The 22320-nt window shown below is 40.9% G+C and overlaps 1 protein-coding gene across 2 annotated transcripts in view; it reads left to right on the top strand.

Moving 5' to 3' along the window:
* The first annotated feature begins 1201 nt into the window (after window positions 1-1201).
* Window positions 1202-22320, top strand: part of LOC118830141 (neuroendocrine protein 7B2) — a 70798-nt gene continuing 49679 nt past the window's right edge. Inside the window, exons 1-2 of one of the 2 annotated variants that reach the window (XM_036737040.1) lie at window positions 1202-1305; window positions 7078-7309. In XM_036737040.1, the coding sequence (XP_036592935.1) occupies window positions 7093-7309 (217 nt within the window). In that variant the 5' untranslated portion in view covers window positions 1202-1305; window positions 7078-7092. The remainder of the gene's footprint in view (window positions 1306-7077; window positions 7310-22320) is intronic. The other variant, XM_036737039.1, reaches the window with a different exon arrangement.

Raw genomic sequence — 22320 nt, 5'->3', positions numbered from 1 at the left:
TGCCCCATGCTGTCCATTTCTAGGTCTTGCATTCCTTTGAACTTTTATATTTGGTTTTAACTTGTGAATTTCATCAGTGAAGGGAACTCCTATGAATGCATATTGGCAAGTGTTCTGCAACTAGATTTGTTTTAGAGTTGCCTGGGGCACTGAGAAATTAAACTAACCCAGGGTCAAAACCTCCAGGTTTGAAGCTGATTCTTTGTGTCCTGTGAAATAGCGATTTTCAAATGTATATCTACCTTAATTTTCCTAGAGGATCCCTCAGACTCTCATACCACACCTCTGCCCACTGCACTCCCACTACCACCACCAGCAAAAATGGGTTTGAATTCCTTTATTCTAAAGTTGTTTCATTATCTCATCCACCACCAAAGACTCCTCAGATCTTTACAAATTTCCTGACACTATTTCAACCTGTTGTCTCCTGTCTACAAAGCATTGTGTGTATGCCCTGCTACCTTCCCTCAATTCAAAAAAAAATGGAATTTGTAATTAAAATCCTTTCTAAGATGGCATGATTGAGGAGGGAGAGAAACACACTAGGATATCCTTTCTTCCAGCATAGAAGAGATTTGTGTTATTTCTTTTTGGTTCAACAAATGTTCATTAAAAGCCTATGTTAAGTACACCACGCTAGACCCTGGAGCAGATATAAAGATAAGATATAGTCTCTGCTGCAGAAGCTCACACTTAGATTAGGGTAGCTAGGTGGTGCAGCGATGAAATGTTTGACTTGAAATAAATACTTATTCACTGAGAAGTGATCCTAGACAAGTCGATTAATGTCTCCCAGCCTCAGTTCCCTCGCTTGTAAAATAGGTTCACAAGATTGTCATGAGGGTAAAAATGAGACAAATGTAAAGAGCTTTGCAACCTTTAAAGCGCTATGTAAATGCTAATTTTTTAAATTTATAAATGCTAATTATTACTAATCTAATTCGGGCTAAAAGATAACACAAGCCGCCCTTTACACCTTTAAAAGAGAGAATCGTGGGAGCTGGTTTAAGTACTGTCCTTGTCCTTGAGGGAAGCTGGAGAAAGGTGAAGAGGCGGGCGCACACTATAGCCATCTGTGGGCACTGTGGTCCAGGCGCCGGGGGTTGGGGAGGTGGGGCGCTTAAGGAGCTAGGCTTGGAATGGAGAGGCTGCTGGAAGTAGGCTGCTGTGGAGCCACCTGCCCAGGGGAGGAGCGGAAGGCGGAGCCAGAGTTACGGAGGGAAGGGGGTGACGCACCAGTGATTCTTTAAGGCAGGCCCAGAGAGCTGGCAGACCCTCGCAGGAGTTCCCCTCTTAGCCGAACGGGTGAGTAGCCCTGAGGAAGTGAGGCACGTTTCCCGTCCCCTTCACCCCTCGCCCTCTTTGGTTCTACCTTGAATACACCCTTGCATAGGCTAGCGCTTCCCTCAAGAGATGGGGATGCAGGAGGGCTGGAACCGAGGCCCGGTTCTTTGGTTTGGGATGCAGGAGAGAGGATGAGAATTAAATTCTGTGGGAGGTAAATTGGGGGAAATCAGCCTGGGGAAGGAGGTAGAGGTGGAGGAAAGAGATAAGGGTTGGGGACTGGGGCGGGGTGGGGGGGGGAGGGTGAAGGGGGAGCGGGGCAGGGCGGAGATCTGTGCAGAATTGTATTGTGGTGATGAGATAGACACACACTCCGCCTCCGCTCTCCGAGGGAGTGATGGAGATAGATGGAGAGGGACTTGGCTGCCACCTGCCTTTTTGGCAGGAATTGCAGATTCTACCCTGGCCCAAAGCTGCTGGTCCTTTCATTGCTTTCTTAGGGTGGATTTAAAATAGAGGGAAGTCGTATTGTTTTTTTCTTGAACAAAACAAACCAAACCACTTTAGATGAAAGCATTTCCGGGGGATGGGGGGGGGTGGGGGGTGGAGACGGAGTGAGCAAGAAAAACTAGCTTCGTTCCCTAATTTTGCCCAGAAGTTAGTCTATTCTGTAAGTAGAAGGAGAGAAATAGGTGGAAAAGGAGAAGTGAGAGGGAGCTGAGATACTGACTGGTTGGAGGTGGAGGATAATTCTAGCAAGGTTAATGATTTTGCACAGAGAAAGACAGCGGTGGAGTAGAAAGAGAAGCCAAGATTTAGTACAGACTGCCTGGAGGAGCTGATTTTTTTTTCCCTCTTTCTCAACTCCATTAAAGGAGCAGAGATAGGTGGAAATGCTTTGAAAAGTTAAAAATACTATGCAATTTGTGAAAGCATGCTGTAATGGATAAAAGCTGGTCTGTGCCAGGAAGATTTGGGTTCAGATCTAACCTCTGATACATGCTGGCCATGTAACACCCTGGATGAAACTTAATTGGCAGAAGAAATGTTCTCACTAAAAATTATGTACCTAAAAAATGAAATCATAGGCTGAGACCAGCAATTTTTGTTTGTTTCTTTGTTATGAGGAGTTAAGGATGGGAGAAATGGAGATTAAAGTTTGATTTGTTCACCTCAGCTCTTCCTCAGCTCCTCAAAATCCTGAGAAGTGATGATGCTAGAGATCACTTTTTCTGCTTACTGCCATATGTCTTTATTTGTCAATAAAGTAGAAGCCCTGAAGCTTATAGAGACAAAAGCATCCAAGACACTGTTCTTCCAGGTAGGAAGCAATACTGTGGTAGAACTACTAGATTGGGAGGCAGTCACAGGGGTGTGCTAGAGCTAGCTAGAATCTGAGAGAGCCAATTATCAAATTTTCGATGTGACCATTTTCACCTTGGAAATTAGTTACCATTACAAATCAGGGCTTCCTTTATTGTTTTGTTCGTTGTCAAGACCTAAGAAAGGATTGGAGAAAATCTTGATAATGTGGATTAAATTTTAAAATGTGTGTAATTCCTCCCTCCCTTCCCCCAGCTCCCAGAAGTAATTAAACATTTACCAGCATCCCCCGTCACAGAAGACTCAGAGTCCTAGCTTAGCCACTTAATAGTTGTTCAACTTTTGTTAAGTCACTTAACATCATTTAACCTCAGTTTCTTCAGGAACTGAGTCTGAGAAAGATTAAGGGATTTGTTCAGGGTCACACAGTTATTAAGTTTCTGAGTTTTTGAACTCAGGACTTTCAGCTTTGTAAACTTTAAAACATTATATATATTTCAGTTATTATTTCCTGCCTTTTAAAAAATCCGATTCGTTCTGCCCAGAATAACACCATCACCCTGATCCCCACTCACCTTTGCCTATTAAAATCATCCTCTCCCATCTTTCGATTGGAGCCCAACTTGAATATATATCCTCCATCATGAAGAAGACTCACAGAATCTGAAAGGTGTAAAGAGCTTTAGGAATCATTTAAGAAGAGCTAAGTCTCTCATTTTATAGGTGAGCTATCTTAGACCCAGAGAAGTTAAATCACTTGTGCAAGGTCCCACAGTGCCAGTATCAGGATTTGAATTTTGGTTTCCTGGATCAGTGTTCTTTGTCTGACAACACTAGTTCTCTGCCCTATAGTCATCCTAGCTAGCCTAAAAGATACCCAATACATATTCTAAAAATTGAATTCACTTTCTCCTTTTTCTGAATTTCCTCAATGATAACATCTTATACTATTCATATGGCCTTTATATATTTCTTGTATTGTAGTCACTTGTATACTCTTGCATTTGCCCTTATTAGATTGTAAGGTACTTCAAAGCAAATAGAAAGTTACCTCCCTCCTAGCACTTAATATAATGAGTGCACTTTTTAAGTCCTTATTTAATATTTGTTGAGTGAATGAATGATGGCATCAGCAACAACTCATTAATACAAACTACTCATATTCTATCTCACTTTTCCTTCTTTTACTGTTATGATTTGAAATCAATTCATTCTTGTTAGTCTTTGCTATTCAGGGGGTAGAGCTGGGCAGAAGGAGAGAAGAGGGGAGATGATATTACTACTATACCTCTCCTATTAGCAAGAAAATACCACGTTTTTCTTTTGATTGGTTATATGGTAGTTATCACTACCTGAACATTATCATAGGGGTGATGTGCATCTGAAGGCACTGGGCATGTTCAGGCTGGAGAAGAGAAGATTCAGGAGCTACATAATGACTGTCTTCAAGTATTTGAAGGGGTGTCATGTGGAGTAGAGATTAGACTTACTCTTTTGGGCCCCACAGGGCAGAAACAGGAATGTGAGATGGAGGTTGCAAAGACAACAGTGTAGACTTGATGTTAAGAAAAATTATCTACCAATTTTTGTTACGGTTCAGTCATTTCAGTCACATCCAACTCTTCATCACTCCATTTGAGATTTTTTTGGCAAAGATACTGGCTTGCCATTTCCTTCTCTGACTCATTTTACAGATGAGGAAACTGAGGCAAACAGTTAAGTGACTTGCCCAGGGTCACACAGCTAGTAAGTGTCTGAGGCCAGATTTGAACTCAGGAAGATGAGTCTTCCTGACTCCAGGCCTGGCGCTCTATCCAGTGTGCCACCTAGCTGCCCCATACCTAACAATTAAAGCTGTCTAAAAATGGAACAACTTTAAAAGGTGGTGGCTTCCCCCTCATTGGAGCTCTTCAAGTTGAGTATTTTGAAGTGAGTTTTCTTTTCATGTATGGGTTGGACTAGATGGCTGTTGAGGTCCCTCTAACTCTCAAATTCCGTGATTCTGTGATTTCAGAGGGGATTGTGAAAAGGGAAAAATATTTGGGACTACTCCCCTAGCCTAGTGTTATTGGATATTTCATGTATTGATTCTCCTGAGTACAGAGCACTGTGCTAGGTAGAGACACTTCACATAAGGTGTTGTATGTGTGTTTATTTACATGCAGCGCCTAACTTTGTGTCATGCTCTGCACACCCACTAAAAGTGATTGCCTGGGTGGAGTCAAGGTACCAACCCTCTAGTAAGTTTTCAACTCCCTAGATCATATTCAAATTGTCCTGGAGCCTGCCAGTTCAATCAGAGATGTGGCACCACGAATATCCCTTAGAATCACAGAACCTTAGGTTTTGAAGGGGTCTCAGAGGCTCATTTATAGTGCAACCTGTACCCGAACATGTATAGAGATACAGCATTCTTGACCTGTAGTGACCTATACCCCTTTCCCTAAGTAGTCCATCTCATTTTTCAACAAGTCTGTTAGGAAGTTTTTCCTTATATTAATGTGAAATCTGCTTCCTTGTCATTTCTATTCATGGTTCCATGTTATGTTGTCCAGAACCAACTCTGTCTGGTGTAGCAGAAAGAGAGTCAGACTGGATTGAGAGTCAGAGGAGCTGGGTTCAAAATCCCAGCTATGCTACAAACCTCCTCTGGGGCGAGTAACTTTGCTTCTCTGGGCCTCAGTTTCCTCATCTGTAAAATGATGGGGTTGGACTAGATGACTTCTTGGGTTCTTTCAAGCACCAAATTGTGGCCCTTTTGAAACTTTCAGAAGTTTAAGGTAACCATCTCCTTGATCTTCTCTAGGTTTAACATCCCAATTCCTTTAATCTTTATATGGCATGGTTTCAAGTCTCCTCACTTCCTTGGTCAGCCCCTTGTGTTTTTAGAACTGGATACAATGCTCCATATGTTGTCTGACCAGGGCCATCCACAACCTCCTTGGCTTTGAATATTAATAAAGAGCAAGATTGCATTTGATTTCGATGTTGTGTTGCCACATCATACTTTTGACTTGTATGGAATTGTGCGGTCCATCAAATCCACCAGATCTTTTTCACTTTAATTACTATATAGCCACATCTCTCCTGCCCTGCCCTTGATAGTTGGTTTTTTAAACCCAAATGGAGGACTTTTATCTCTAATATATTTTGCCACATTTACAATGTTTCTTTATTAATCTGTGATTACATTATAGAGAGGCGCCATGATAGAAATCTGGCTTTAATGCCAAAAGGACCTGAGTTCAAATCTAGCCTCTGGCGCATATTGGCTATATGACCCCTGGAAAGTCACTTAAATCTCTCAATGTTCTGGGCAACTGTAATGGTAATGTAAATTTGAAGATCTTCCCCATCCATTAATAGGTTCATGTGACCTACTTACGTCACAGGAAGCCTAAGTCACATGTGGTGGGAGGAGCTTACTGAACAAGAAGAACAGGAAAGGGTGGAGCAGGAAATGCTCAGAGCAGTTAGAGCTGTGGGAGGGAGAGGATGGCAGGCAAGGAGTCAGTTAGGAGAGAGGCTATGGAATGTAGTGGCTTTCTGCTGTGATAATGTGTTTTAACCTCTATGTTACTGGGATGGATTGGACTTAATGGTTTTGGGATTTGGTTCTCTGGTGTCTGAATAAATGTTTTGCTTCGTCCATCTTCTATATGGAGAGTCTGTTATCTTTTGCGATACAGAACCAAGTTAGCATATTCATTACAATTGCAACCTTTGTGAATATCACCTTGGCAATACGGCAACTCTGAAACTATATATTGCAGAGTATTGACTTGCATTGTTAGAGGTACTCTTCATCTAGGAGTTCCCTATCCCAATGAGATCACAGACTTTGTCGATATCCCTCTCATGGTCATATTTCACCTTGTTAGCTTCAGTTTGTCAATAGCCATTTGGATCATTGTTCTGTCATTCAGTATATTAGCTGTACCTCCTAGCCGTGTGTCATCTCAAAATTTAAGTGCGTGCCACCTATGTCTTCCACTAAGTCACTGGAAAAAATTTTGAATAGATTAGGGCCAAAGACAGAGTCTAGCTTCATTCCATCATAGCACTCTTCCATTCAGTCTGACATCAGTCAGTCTATTCATCGCTACACTTATGGTCTGATTGGTCAGCCAGTTCTCAATCTACCTAACTGTACTGTCATCCAGTCCATATTTCTCCATCTTGCCCAAAAGAGTATTATAAAATACTTTGTTAATAAAGATATACTATGTTCAAATCCCTGACAACAAAAAGAAATAAGGTTCGTTTGACTTGTTCTTATTACACCCACACTGCATCATAGTGATCACCTCTTCCGTCTCTAAACACTCACAAACCTTGAATTTTACCAGGATTTGCAGTCAAGCTCAGTAACCTAGAGTTTCAATTGCCTACTTTTCCCCTCTTCTGAAAACTACACAGTCCCCTTTCTCCTTGTGGTCAGTTGATAGTTGGTCTCTCTTCTTTTTTCAGGTGAGAATAGTCTCCATGATGCTGCCCACTGTCTTATACAACGTGGTGTTTTGGCTGGCATTGGGATGTACTCTGTCATATGCCCATAGTCCTCGGACCCCGGACCGAGTCTCAGAAGCAGATATTCAAAGGTTGCTCCATGGGGTGATGGAACAACTGGGCATTGCCAGGCCCCGTGTAGAATATCCGGCGCATCAAGCTATGAATCTTGTGGGTCCGCAGAGCATTGAAGGTACTTATGATGTTTTATCCCTTCTTGGTTTTGCTTTGGCTTTTATTAATTGATTTAAAAAAAAACCCTATCCCATCCTCTTTGGTCCTCTCTTCCCCCCCCCCCCCACCATTTCCCTTTTCTAGGCTTTGTACACCCACATATTCACACAGGGCCGTACCAGGGGGGGATTTGCTCTCTAACATAATGTCTTAACTGTAAAATGAGGATAATCATGGCACCTGCTGCACGGGGTTGTTGTGTAGATTAAATGAGATATTTGTAAAGTGCTTAGCACAGTGCCTGGAACAAAGTAGATGCTTAATAAATGTTTGTTCCCTTGCAGGTCTTCCCACCCAGTAATCCAGAAGGCTATGTTTGGGTCTAACACATGCACTTATATCAGTAACTTGGTACAGCTGCTGATTTAGGCAAACTTGCCCATTTCCATTAGGCTCCTCCGACTGCATTATACTTCAGTAAATATCTGTGTCTTTGTAAAAGCAGGAAATGCCTGATTAGTCACCCCAGCTGTTGTCATGGAGAAAAGGTTCATGTGACTTTCAGAGTTTCCATTAATATCTTGAATCCTGATTATATGTGTGTTGATGGAGAGTTAGTAGCTCACCTGGAAATTAAAATTGAGAGTTTACTCAGTTTTCTTTTAACCAGCTTTGCTGAAAAGGAAAATAAAATAACGATCTGGCATTTTTCACCAGTTTACTCTTCTCCTACCCTTTCTCCAGTTTATTGCCTTGTAAATACTTCTTGTTGTTTGGTCTTTGTTTTTGAAGAGGACCAGTGACACCATAGAGTGATGTCTTGACTTTTGGGAATAGTGAAGAGCGCGCTGGACCTAGAGTCAGAAAGAGCTGAGTTCAAATGCCTTTTCAGATACTCACTAGTTGTGTGACCTGGGGCAAGTCACTTAACTCTGTTTCCCTTAATCTACTGGAAAAGGAAATGGTAACCCCTCCAGCATCTTTGCCAAGAAAACCCCAAATGGGATCATGAAGAATCAGACAATACTTGCAAATAGTACATCCTGGCTCTGTGACCCTAGGCAAATCACTTAACCTCTCAGTGCTCTAGACCAGTGGCCAAACTTGAATAGAAGTGGGGGCCAGTAAACCATACATGGAGGATCTCTGCAGCCTGCATATTGACCTAGCATACCACATATATTTCATTGGGTTTTTATCCATTTTGTTAAATATTTCCCAATTATATTTTAATCTGGTTCTGGCCGCCCTTGGGAGTGTTGTGGACTATTTGTTTGACATCTCTGCTTTAGGCAACTCCGTAAGACTATAAATTACAGAGAAGGTGCTGACTTGCATAACTGGGAGGGACTTTCTTCGCTTAGAAGTTCTCTATACCATGAGACAGCAAACTATGGCCTTGGGCCAAATCCAGTTGCCCTCTGTTTTGGGTAGAGTGGTGTTTACATTTTTTAAATAAAGTTCTGCGGTAAAAAAAAAAATATAAAACAATTCTTAGTTCATACCATTTGGCCCATGGGCTGTAGTTTGCCCACCTGGCCCCTAATATTTACATTTTTTAAGTAAAGTTTTATTTTTTAAAAAAATATAAAATAATTCTTAGCTCATGGGATTTGGCCCATGAGCTGCAGTTTGTGAACCTGGCCCCTACTTCTTCACCAGTGAGATCACAGGTCTAGTCCGTAATTCTCTCCTTGTTCTATCAATCAATATTGTACTGACTTCGGTGCCAGAAATGCTGGGTTTGAATCTTGGCTCTGCCAGTTGCCAACGAGGTCACATAAGTCCTCTGAGTCTTGGTTTCTTGATCTGTAAAATGAGATTGGTCATACTTGTACCAGTTACTTGACAAGATTATTATTAAAATCCCATGAATTAGTTTTGTAAAGCTAGTGTTTGTCCTTAGTTCTCGAAGAGGACCAATGACGTCACAAGTGTGATGTCTTGGCTTTTGTGTGAATTGGATTTAAGTGAGGCAGAGCTTGGCAGAGTCATCAGCCTCACTCCTTCCTCCAGAGGCATAGGAGTCCAGTGGCAAGACAAAGATCAAGATGACTGGAAACACTGTAGTTTCTGCCTCCAAGGGGCTTACAGTCTGGCCAATAATAGCCCCCAGGCCAAGCCTCTGTTGCTTTGTAAAGCACTTTGCCAACGGTAATGCACTATATAAATGTGGACCTCTTTTGATTATAATTGATTAAAGACCAAAAATCTCATGATTATGTTCTCACTAAATAGCTGTAAAGGGAATTTCTTTAGATATGAGTCTTCCTTTATCATGAACTACCTTTTTTTTGTGTGTGCTGACTTGTGATTTCAATGGTGTTGGGCACCCCCAGAGACTCTGGCTACCAATACAGATTAGCATCTGTTTCACAACTTATAGTCTTAGAGAGCTGTCTGAGAAGTTAGGGACTTTACTCAGGGTCACACAACTCTTATGTTTCAGAGACAAGACTTAAACCCAGATTGTCTTTTTGTTTTGTTTTCACTTTTCTTTGTATCATTTGCTCTTGCCTTTTTTTTTTTTTTGATACCATTCACTCTTAACACAGTACCTGGCAAATGTCAGGCACTTAATAAATGCTTGTTTGCTTCCTGACTCCAAATCCAACTCTCAGTGCACTTCGTCATGCTGCTTGCTAGTACTATAAAATGAAACAATATTCACATGGAAAAAGATTCCATTCTGGCTGGAGCTGAAAACTTTTGGTTAGCTAAAGATGGTGTCCACTACTGTGGTATGCTAGGTATTATTACATACATGCTGAATTATGCTCTCAGGAATGCTTTGAAATGTTTTTAGAATGTGTATTTTTTTTTAATACCTGGGTCTCTTTTCTGACATTGCTCCATTTTCTGTAGTTTGTCCTGGGTATGTCTGTAGTTGTGTCCAACTTTTCATGATGCCATTTGGGATTTTCTTGGCAAAGATACTGGAGTGGTTTGCCATTTCCTTCTCCAGCTCATTTTATAGATGAGGAAACTGAGGCAAACAGGCTTAAGTGACTTGCCCAGAGTCACACAGCTAATGTCTGAGGCCAGATTTGAACTCAGAAGATTAGTCTTCCTGACTACAGGCATAGTCCTCTATTCACTGTACCACCTAGCTTCCCAACTAATGTAGTTATACAATCTACGTTTCTCATACACAGAGCTCAGATCTCTGTTCTCTTCATTAAAATCTAAGTTCTTTGAGGGCAGTGATTCTTTTTGTCCTTCTTTGTATTATCAGCTTTAACACAGTGCCTGGCAAGCACTTAATAAATGCTAGTTGATCGATGGATCCTCCTTTAGTGAGGGATAGTATTTATTTCAAAAGGCTCATGATTTCTTCAGTGTGGGCACTCCCTCCATTAATGCAAATTGCTACTTCTCCATGTCCTAATAGATACTTGTCATGAGCTCCCATGGCTGAAAACATCCATTGCGTGGTGGCCATCCTTTAAGACCTGGACCATCAAGCCCATATCAGGACAGGTTGGCTGGCCTTGTACTAAGCTGGCCTGTTTTATCTCTATACAGTCCTATAGAACAACTTACTTACCTTGTAGAGCGTGGCTTCCTACTGTGTCATGGCACAATTTCCTGCGTCTCTTATTCCATCCCCATTTCTTCTCAGCCCTTGTTCTATCCAGTATTGACTCTACTTTTGTCTGAACCTTCATAATTATGAATTTGTTATATACTATCTTATTTTCTAATTGTCCTGGCAAGGGGAAGGCTCCTGATGATGTTGGGTGGACCCCTGTGGAAGAGATGTGCTGGGAGGACATGGGCAATAATCACAGCATGAGGAGGTGTGTGTACATTGTAATCTGTACCATTGGAGGAGTACCCGCATGAATGAAATCATGCAGTTCTTCCAGGGGAATGTCAGAGTTGAGAGATACCTTAAAAATCCTATAGTCTAAGAAACTTAGACCATACTTTGGATCACAAAGACCTCATGAATATTATGCAGTTCTATGCCTAAAAAAATTCCACTCTATTAAGTTTTGGGGAAGAGAAACAAGAATTTAGATAGTACTAGTACAAGAAGATGAGTGTGATAAACTTGTAACTTAAGTTTGAGGCCAGTGATCTCATACCCTTATTGTACAGTTGAGGAAACTGAGGCCTGGAGATTTGTCTAAGGTTACACACCTGATAAATAGCTGAGTCAGGACTTCAACCTACATCTTCTGTGGTTGATTCTAGTGTTCTTTCTATTGCCTGTCATTGCCTGCTCAACTTGTCTAAACCCAAATTCATCATCTTCCCTCATCCCATTGTATTGGTTCCCTTTTCTGATTCGCCTATCCTTATCCAGAGTGTCACTGTTCTTCCACTCTCCCAAGCTTGAAACTTTTGCGTAATTTGGGGGGCTTTCTTCTCTTTCACTTCTCACATCCAATCATTCACTATATTTTGTCGCTTCCTCTCCATTCCCAATGCCAACACCCATGTCCAAGGAAGGAAGGGAGAGGAGGGGGAGGGGCGGAAGAAAACAACTTTCTTATTAAGCATTTACTATGTTCCAGGTACTGTGTGCTTTGCAAATATTGTTTCATTTGATCCTCACAACAATCCTGGAGAATAAGTACTGTTATTATTCTCATTTCACATTGGGGGAAACTGAGGCAGGCAGAGGTTAAGTGATTTGGCCAGTAGCTGAGGTCAGATCTGAACTCGGGTCTTCCTGACTCTAGGCCCAACGCTCTATCTACTGTGTCACCTGGCTGCCTCATCATTTCAATTCCTATTACTGCCTCTAGTCTTTTCCCCCCTGCTTCTTCCTTCCTCCCTGCCCCCAATCCATCTTACATACTGTTGCCAGATTAATCCTTCAAACACTTTGAATCAAATTACCCTTCGCAGAATTAGTGACAGGATCAAATGAAATAATATACTCAAAGCATTTGTAACCACCAAGCCCTATATAAATGTAGGGGATTAGTATAATGTCAGGATTATCAACAACCTACAGTGTACCATAGCAAAGCTGAATTTCTCTGCCAAGTTTTCTAAGCTCTTCTAGGATCACAGCCCTTCCCTACTTCTTATACTACAGCGATGCCATCTTGTTACATCACAGCCAATTCATTTTTCATACTCTTATGCTTCAGGGTCTAAATAATATTTAATTGCTCTACGATGAATATTTAATGATGTTCATCATGGCATTGTCAGATGAGAATATGCAAATTCCAGGGCAAAGCTAAATTGAAACCATTTAGATAACAGGATCCAAATGAACTGACCCTGGCATCACTACAGAACTGGTCTAAAAATATCCTTGAAACACACAGCTCCAGTGGTGCCATATGCCAGGGTCAGTTAATATGCCCAGCTGGAATGTTGTCATTTTTATTGCCTATTCTTCAAAATTCTCATCCCCACTTTAATTTCCTTTCTTCTTACAGCATCTTTCTTTCCACTCTGAAAGGAAGAGTAAAGTTGCCTTCACTGTTAGGGCACTATATCAAAGTTATGAGATTTTGTGGAAACTTAACAGTTCTCATGTATTTTAGAAGAAGAGGAAATTTGGGGGAAGCAGTATGGTGCACTGGAAAGTCATAGGACCTGAGCTTGAATGCTTTTTTTTTTTTTTGCTTTTTGGCAGGGCAGTTGGGATTAAGTGACTTGCCCAAGGTCACACAGCTAGTACATGTGTCAAGTATCTGAGGTCGAATTTGAACTCAGGTCCTCCTGACTCCAGGGCCGGTGCTCTGCTCACTGCACCACCTAGCTGCCCCATTGAATGCTTTTTATAGTACCTCTTGTGTGACCTTGGACAAATTACTTAAACTCCTGTGCCTCAATTTCTTCAAATGTAAAGTGAGGGGATTGGGAGAGAGAATGTCTAAGGTTCCTTCTGTGGTCTGGTGAGGGAAGGCTTAGAGAGTTTCATATCCTTAAATGACTTGTCAGTGGTCATGTCAAAGGTAGCATATAAACCCAGTTCTTCCTGACTCACCTATACCAGGGTTCCTCTCATTGCTACAGTCTCCTCCAAAAGACACAATTGATTTAATTCAACTTTGTTACAATATAGTTAATTCTATTTTTCATAGCTAGCGGAGGTAAGAAAAGTGGAATGAAGGGGGTGGACTAGAGGGCCTCTCTGATGCCTTCCAGCTCAAAATCTGTGGTCCTATGAGCAGTGTTTGGTGAGAGGCAAACCATGGCCTTAATCTGGAGCTCTGGGTTCAAATCCTGGTTTTTTCACACACTATGACTGTGTAAATATCTTAACCTCTCAGTCTCCAGGCAAATATAAGACTACAAGTTGCAGAACATATGCCAGTGTGTCCTGGTAGAAGGAATTTCCTTACTAGGAGCTTCCTTATACCCACAAAAGCAATGTTCTGGACCAAAAAAAAAATAATCTACCAGTCTCAAAAAAATCATTCAGTTCAAGATAGGAAAAGGCTCAGTTAAAAGAAACTATCAGTCTATTTTCCAGACTATTTAGAAAATGTCTTGTTATAAGCTTAGTGTCATAGAAATGCCCTTTGATCTTGGCCATTTTATGACCTTAGTCACCATAGTAACAAGGTATGCTAGTCACGTTTACCTAGTGGAGCAAGGAGAAGACATGACAGCTTTCCCATTCACTCAGCAAGGGACCATCCAGAGTACAGGTGTCTGGAAGAAGCCATACTGGGTCTTCTGCTTGTGGATAGTCTTATGCAGCTGGTGGGCTTTATTTCCCAAATCAGTTAAAGATCAAGGAATTTCTGTTCCTTGGATGTCTTTAAGGACCCTCAGTCAAAGCTTGGTGTAAACCAACCATCAAAATTACATTTTGTTGGTACAGTCAGTCAACTAACATTTATTAAGTGCCTACTGTGTGCCAGGCACTGTGCCAAGGACTGCTTCAATACAAGACACATGGAGTAATAGGAGTAAAAGGAAACATTCAGTCATGAAGTACCTTGTCAATCACTTCCAGACAATTTTTGATCTCCAAATGGTTTTCCCTCGATACCCACCACCATTTTCTGTTTTTCATGCCAGCCCTCCTTTCTTCTGTTAGCAAGAATCTTTGAGTGCTGACTGTACCTTGTATTTCTTTAGAAGCTTTCTTCCATGGAGCCTAAAGGCATTTGTATCTATTATTTCATCGGTTGCCACAACATCCATGCCAAGCAGGTGGGAGGTTAATGTCATGCCACATTATTTCCAAAGTTAATGCATTTAAAAGTTTATTGCTCTGACTATTCACTTGGGCGAGATCAATTTTTTTCCTGAATTCTTCATATTCCTCATTCCTTGTTGTTCAGTCACGTCTAATTCTTCGTGACCCCATTTGGGATTTTCATGGCAAAGATGCTGGAGTGGTTTGCCATTTTCTTCTCCAGCTCATTTTACAGATGAAGAAACAGGATTAAGTGACTTGCCCAGGATCACACAGATAGTAAGTGTCTGAGGCCAAATTTGAACTCAGGTCTTGAACTCCTGACTCCAGGCCCAGCATTCTATCCACTGCACCACCTAGCTTCACTATTGTGAATATATACCGAAGGTATATAAATTAAGTCAAATGAAAAAATCAATAAGCATTTATTAAGTGCTTATGATCTACTGGGGATACAAAGGAAGGCAAAAAAAATAATGTCTGCTTTCGAGCAGCACATAACCTAACAGAGGAAACTATGCAAACAACTATGTACAAATAAATAAAAATGATAAATTGTAGGTAATCTCAGAAGGAGGGCACTAACAATAAGGGAGGTTGGCAAAGGCTTCTTGCAGAAAGTGGAATTTTAGCTGAGACTTGAAGGAAGTGAGGGAAGCTAGGAGGCAGAGAAGGAGAAGGAGTCATGGAGGACAGCCAGGGAAAATGCATGGATCTGGGAGGAGGAGTGTCTTGTTAAAAAAAAAAAACCAGCAAAATGGCCATCATTAAGTCATAGAACACACAGAAGAGAATAAGGAGACTAGAAACACAGGAAGAGGCTGGGGGATGAAAAATGCTTCCTTTATGGTCCATTCAATTTACTGTTTCTTAAAAAAAATAAGTTTTTATTGATGTCTTTCCCCCCCCCCACATCACTATGGTTTCCCCCAGTATCCTTTTCCCTCTCCCAGGGATCCATCCTGTTTAACAGTATATTTTGAAAACAATAAAGAAAAAAAAGAGCGAAAAACAATCAACATAGCAGATCAACATAACACACCTTGAAACGGTGTGAAAACATGTACAATGTGCAATACTTATGTGCCTCTGTGGCCAAGATCAAAAAAAACATTTCTGTTACCCTAAGGATATGGATTAGATGACTTCTGAGGGTCTCTTCTAGCGCTGGATCTATGAGCCTATGAATCTCTCCAAACTTGGCCCTGGCCGTCAAATGACAGCTATGTAGTCACAACTGGGGTTGTACTTATTTTTTTGTTTCTTTGTTTTTGGCAGGGCAATTGGAGTTAAGTGACTTGCCGAAGGTCACACAGCTAGTATATGTGTCAAGTGTCTGAAGCCGAATTTGAACTCAGATCCTCCTGACTCCAGGGCTGGTGCTCTACCCACTGCACCACCTAGCTGCTCCCAATTGGAAGGGACCTTAGGAGCCATCAGCTCCTACCTTTTCATTTTACAGGTCTTAGAGAGCTCGGGTGACATCCCAAATGCCACATAAGTAAGAGTCAGGATTTAATGTCATATCCTTTGCTCTTTTCATTATACTTCCTTAGAACTCCTCTGATATAGTTTTCAAGAAGCAAAGGTCTTACTTACACAATGAAACATCCAAGAAGGGCCCTAGTGGTGGTTATCACACTAACTCCTAAAATTCCAGTTGAGAAATGAAGTTTGTGCTTCATCTTTCAATTTCTGATTTTAAATGATTGAAAAATCTTAAAATGACAAGATTGAGGTTAGAATACTGGACATCAAGTGTCACTCTCTAATTTCCAGGTGAGAAACAAGTTGACTTTTGTTTAGCAAACTGTTGGTAGAAAAGACTGTACTGGGACCTGGTGCCAAGAATCACTCAATCAACAATCGTTTATTAAGCACCTACTATGTACCAGGTCCTATGTTAAGCCCTTCCTTCACTCCTTCCTTCCCTCCTACCCCTTTGTTCACATAGGGAATCATACCCTTACCTGCAAGTGCTCTGCCCAAAGGAATATAAATTTTGATCGCTGAAACTTTGTAAGCTATCTTGGGGTTTACAGGTTAGATTTCTTTTTTAAGGACCATGCCTTAAACCCAAATCCCTCTGGCTCTCATTGACTGGCCAACAATAGGTTTCAGCTCATGCCCAGCTTGGTCATTGTTTGGGATCTGATAGCTCAGAGTGAGTGTAAATAGCAGTTGTTTCGGTTTTGGCCAGAAACTCTGAGGATCTTCCCTTCCCAGATTGATTTTGGTTTTGTTTTGACTAGGTAAAAGTAGCCGTTCTTTGCCTCATTTCTTACCTAGCCTTAATCATTGAATGGGCGTTGCCTCAGCCAAACTGAGACCTGGGAAAGACCTTAGCTTAAAAAGGCCAACATCTCCACTGCATCCAGGGCCATCTCCAGTCATCCTGATCTATATCTTGCCACTGAACCCAGATGGCTCTAGAGGAGAGAGTGAGGCTGGTGATTTTGCACAGCCCTGCCTGACTTAAATCCAATTCACTTGCAAGTCATGATGTCACCTTCCTGATGTCATGGTTGTCTTTAAGAATGAAAGACAACCAACTAACTATGTTAAGCTCTGGGAATATGAATACAATAAATTAAATAATCCCTATTCTCAAGGAATTTATGTTCTAATGAGAGAGACAAGAATACAACACACATGTATGTGTATATGTATACATATATATATATATATACACACATACATACAGAAAAATATAAAGAGAATGAATACAAAGTAGTTTAATATAAGGTAGTTAAAGAGGGAGGGGTAGTGGTGCTAGAATCTGGAAAGACCACGTAAAAGGTCTTTAGCAATGTCTTGAAGGAAGAGGGATGCTGTGATGTGGGGATAAGTAGCTACTATATTCCAGGCCTGAGGGATAACCAGTGCAAATGCATGGGAACAAGAGATGGAGTACCATGGTGAGGAATACAGTGATCTCAATTTTGTAGGTAGTGCATGAGGCAAGGTCTTCTCCTGAGAATGAGTGAGGGAGGCTTGAGAGAAGAAAAGGTTTGAAACAGCTTCTCTGGACAGTGAGTTGAGGACTCAGGGAGGAATTAAATCATAACAATGGTCAGCACTTATATAACACTTTAAGGTTTACAAAGCGTTGTAAATATTTATTAATTTTATCCTCACAAAAACCCACAGAGGCATGCGATATAATTGTTTCCGTTTCACTGATGAAACAGGCAGACACAAATTGAGTGACTCGTCCAGGGTCTCTGAGCCAGTGAGAGTCTCAGGATGGTTTTGAACTGGTCTTTTTGACTCCAGGTCCAGCATTCTTGGGGCAGCTAAATGATGCGGTGGATGGAGTACCACATCTAGAGTAACCCCAAATGGGGTCACAAAGAGTCAGGTCTGACTGAAAAATGACTTAACAACCACAAAACCAACACTCTTACCATCTGGTTACCTCATAATAATAATAACAGCTAACATTATCTGGAGCTTTAAAATTTACAAAACACTTCACAGATGTTAATTCCTCTGATCCTCACATTATCCGGCACTATTCAGTAAGCTCTCTAGCTGCCCTTATAATGCAGTAATATTACATGACATTCATATACCGCGATTTGTTCAGTAGATAGATGCAGTGAGGTAGGTGCTAGTATTATCCCAATTTTAAAGGTGGGGAAACTGAGGCACAGAGAGGTTAAGTGACTTGACCAGGATCATATAGCTAAGTGTTTTGAGACAAGATTTGAACTCAGGTCTTCCTAACTCCATGTCTAACTCCTTATCCTCTGTACCACCTAGCTGCCAGTGAGGGCCCAGTCCAAGCTGGATAACACAAATTTATAGTGGATGCAGTTGGTCTCCCTTGCATTATGAGAAGTCATCAGAAAATTAATTACACGAGCCATTTGGAGCTCACAAAGAGGGAGGTGCAATTCTCCATTTGGCCACAAGAGGACAGCAGCTGCATCTTGTTTGTAGGTAAGAAGGAAAAGCTGCCGCAAAGTGAACCATAGCCAGGAACTATACGTTTGGAGGCCCTCTGGGTCGCTGGGAAGCCTCAGGGTGTAGCTGATTTTTTTTTAGAGGACCAGAAGATTCACCCTATTTCCAGGTCATCTCTGATCTGGTGAACCCTAAGATCTCATAGGTTGTACAGTTGGAATGGAAATAGATATCGTTTGGTCCTTTATCATCCTGGGCCCGTTCTGTATGTGTCCCTCCAATTAGGTCTCCAGCCTTTCCTCTGGCACGCAGCTCAGACTTTTCCAGATGTGCCAGGGTCACTCTGGACCACAGCACACTGCTTTCTTAGAACTAAACTAGGAATACAAGAATGAAATGCCTTCATCCTCCCTTCCCCCATGCTATGTATCAGTTCACATGTACGATCTGGAGCTGTTTCCCAGCATTACTTTAAGTACATAACAGTGGTGACTTTCATATTTTTCACCTGCATAACTATTCAACTTGATATCGTATAAGAAAATGAAATCCTGCTTCCAAAGCCTAGAAAGTGTACTATTTTTTTTCTGCTTACATTATTATTAAAATTTTATTTAAGCCACTGTTATTGTTCAGTTGTGCCCAGCTATCTGTGACTCCATTTTGGGGTTTTCTTGGTAAAGATACTGCCATTTCCATCTCCAGCTCATTTTGTAGATAAGGAACTAAGGGAAACAGGGTTATGAGACTTGCCTAGGATCTGTCTGAGGCCAGATTTGAACTCTTGAAGATGAGTCCTTCTGATTCCAAGCCCAGTACTCTATCTACTGTGGCACCTAGCCACCCAATTGAAGCATGAGCTTAGAATAAAATTAGGAGTTGTCCACAAATAATAGGCTGAAGAGAATTTTGTGAATGCATTTAGTCCTTCAAATTTTCTTTTGTGATAGAAAAGAGAGCAAAGACTAAAAATTAAGTGGAATGTATAACAACTGTGAATTGCCTCAATCTCTCTTTCCAGTCTTATTTCACATCTCTTACTCTGTGTTCCAGCCAAAATAAAGTCTTTTTTTTTACCTATTCTCACCCAGCCCTGTGCATTCATGTAGCTCATTCCCTGTGCTAGAAATACACTCCTTCCTTGTATCCACCTATGAAAATTCTTCTCTTTCTTCAAGGCTCAGTTCAGCTGCCACTGCTTTTGTGAAGCCTACCTTGATCCCCCTGGCTGAAAGTGGTTTTTTCTTCCTCAGATTTTCCTATAGCACTCTGCTTGGATTTCTCTTGTCCCTATGCTGTCTCCTGCCTACCTTGTATTATACTTATTTGAGTGTATGTCTCCTTCCTTCTTTCCCTCTAGAACTGGGGCTCTTAATCTTTTTTGTGTCACATATCTTTCTTTCCCCTTTGGCAGCTTGGTGAAACCTCTGGACCCATTCTCAGAATATATATTTTTTTTAGAAAATATTCATAATTGAAAGAAATCACTAAATTTCAGTTAGAGATTAGTGAAAATTAAAATGTGATCCCCCCTTTCTCAAGTTTATGAACTCCCTGAAATCTATCCATGAACCCTACATTAAGAAATGCTGTCTTAGTGGGTTTCAAATTCCTTGAGGGCAAGAATTGTGTCATCTTTTCCCCTCTTTATGGGCCCAGTGCCTATCATAATTCCATAGCATAATAGTGGCCAATTCATAACTTATGGTTAAGTGAATCAATGTGTAAATGAGTGAAATTTAGTATGATAGAAAATTAGGTATGGAGCCAGAAGACCCAGGTTCGTGAATCCAGGTTCTGTCCTTTACTAGCTGTGTAACCTTGGGCAAAGTCATTTCACTTTTCAGAGCTTCCATTTTCTCATCTGTAAAATGAAGGAACTGGACAAGACAACCTCTGAAGTCTCATGATTCTGGTCAGACCGTGGGAAGGCTCATGTGAGTTACTCTTTTTGCTCTTGAAGCCCAAGTGCCATTGTACTTCTGGGCTCCCAGATAAAATGCCTGTTTGGATGAGAAAGAGAAAGTCAGATTCTGGGAGTAACATAATTGTCACCAGGACCTGTGTGTTTTAAGAAAAATGACTTTTTGCCATATCACCAAGTGCTCATGCTTGTTGGTTATACACCAGTGTGAACAAGATTGATCCTGGCAGAGTTGTGAAGTAAGCAGAGTTGGTCTATTCCAGTAATTCCCTCATATCTAGACTCTTGAAGACACTTACTTGGCTCTCTGCCTTTTGGCAAGCATCAGCAATTCCCAAATAAATCAGTGGATTATATTTATTCCTCTGTAGTAGCATTAGCATGTGTGAGAAATACTTCTGAGAAAAGGGTTTTCATCTGGATAATTTAGGGAGAAAGTAGGAATAGAAGGCCCTATAACTTGACTACTCCTTGGCCTGTGCTAAGTGAGGCAATCTTTCTGGGCTTCAGTGAACCCTTGGGGAAATTAGAATGATCATATGCAACTTTTTGTATTGGAACATTGCTTCCCAGACCATGTTCCCCAGAATCCTGGTATTTCAAATGTTTCAGAAAAGAGTTCTGGGAGAAAATTTCAATGTTAGTAACATTCCCCCCCCAAAACGTATAATATAAATAGTTCTGTATGTATTTAAAACTTTTATGTGTGCCATTTTTAAAATGTGAAAAGGGCTTAAGTTTTTTCTTTTCTTTTTTTTTTTTTGCTTTAAAATTTCTAACACTTTATCTTTGGAGTATTGCATACGTATACCATGACCCCCTGTCCAGCATTTATTGGTTCTGTCCATATATTTCAAGCCCAAAATCTTTGTGATATAATTAAGTGTGGAAATCACTGTCCTGGAGAAATGACTGTCAAAATAGAAACATTTTGTATAAATACTGTTATTATTCATAATATTCTGAGTAGTTAAAATGATTTTAGTTGCTTGGTTGCCAATGAACTCCGTTCTAAGGGGATACACCCCAATTATCCAAATCAGGGAGAAAGTTAAATGTGAATAATATAGAACAATAGATACTCCCCAGTTCATTTTGGAATGCAGACACAAATTAACTCAGGCCCAGATCCTCTATGCCCAAGTCTGATTTCACTCCCAGCTCAGGGCTGGTTGGGCAATAGGGCTGAGGCAGGAAGCCCATGTTTTCCCAGATAATCTCCAACAATGAATACAGGCGGATATAGGAGGACTCCAGCTTACAAATGGGTTGTGTTCCAAAAATCCATTTCTAAGTGGTTTGGAACTCAGAATGGATTTTTCCATAAAATCAGTGTATGATATGTGTGTGAGGGGATGGGATGTGTGTGTGTGGGGGAGGGGGGTATAGGAAGCTAGTAACAAGTTGAGAAAGGACAGAGCTAAATGTTTTTCTAAATATCAGTGAAACCCAGCATCAGCAGTAGTAAGATCTCTATCTTCACCAAAGCAGAAGGGTCTTCATTCAAAACAATGAAGATGGCATTGGCAGATACTTTTGGTGGGCATACAAATCCTTGTTTCATCCTTTGATTGGTATTACTATTCAAAGGATCACTGAACAAATTTATCTCTTTGCATCTACCAAGGACTCTTTTGTGGTCTTAATTCATGGGACCTTTTAGAGGAGAGCCTTTGATGTTGCATTTTGATTTAGAGTTTCAAGTGTTTTCATAATCAGTGGGATCTTACTATGTTCCTTAGACAAATTTTGGTCCATTATGTTTCCCATAGTCAGTCTAGGTTGAGTGTTTTGAAAAAAACCTGCCTGTTTCTATCTCATATTTTCATCAAGGATACTTCTGATAGTGTGTAGATCGTGCTCACAAGGCATTCGGGTCAGTAGTTATTAATGTCTTAATTGCTCTATAAAAATAATACCGTTTGTGATACCTTCCCTACGTCATTTGGTATCTTCCATGCTTTCTGATATCTTCAAAAATGATCCCTCAGTTCTTTCAAAATTGTGTTGCCAACAACATAAGTTTCTTTTGTGCATACTTGCTTTGGTGAAACTTGTATTCTTGTCTTCATCT

Source organism: Trichosurus vulpecula, chromosome 8, assembly GCF_011100635.1.
Source record: "Trichosurus vulpecula isolate mTriVul1 chromosome 8, mTriVul1.pri, whole genome shotgun sequence".
Classification (NCBI taxonomy): Eukaryota; Metazoa; Chordata; class Mammalia; order Diprotodontia; family Phalangeridae; genus Trichosurus; species Trichosurus vulpecula.
Note: the sequence above shows the minus strand (reverse complement) of the source record. Positions and strands in the feature narration are given on the sequence as shown.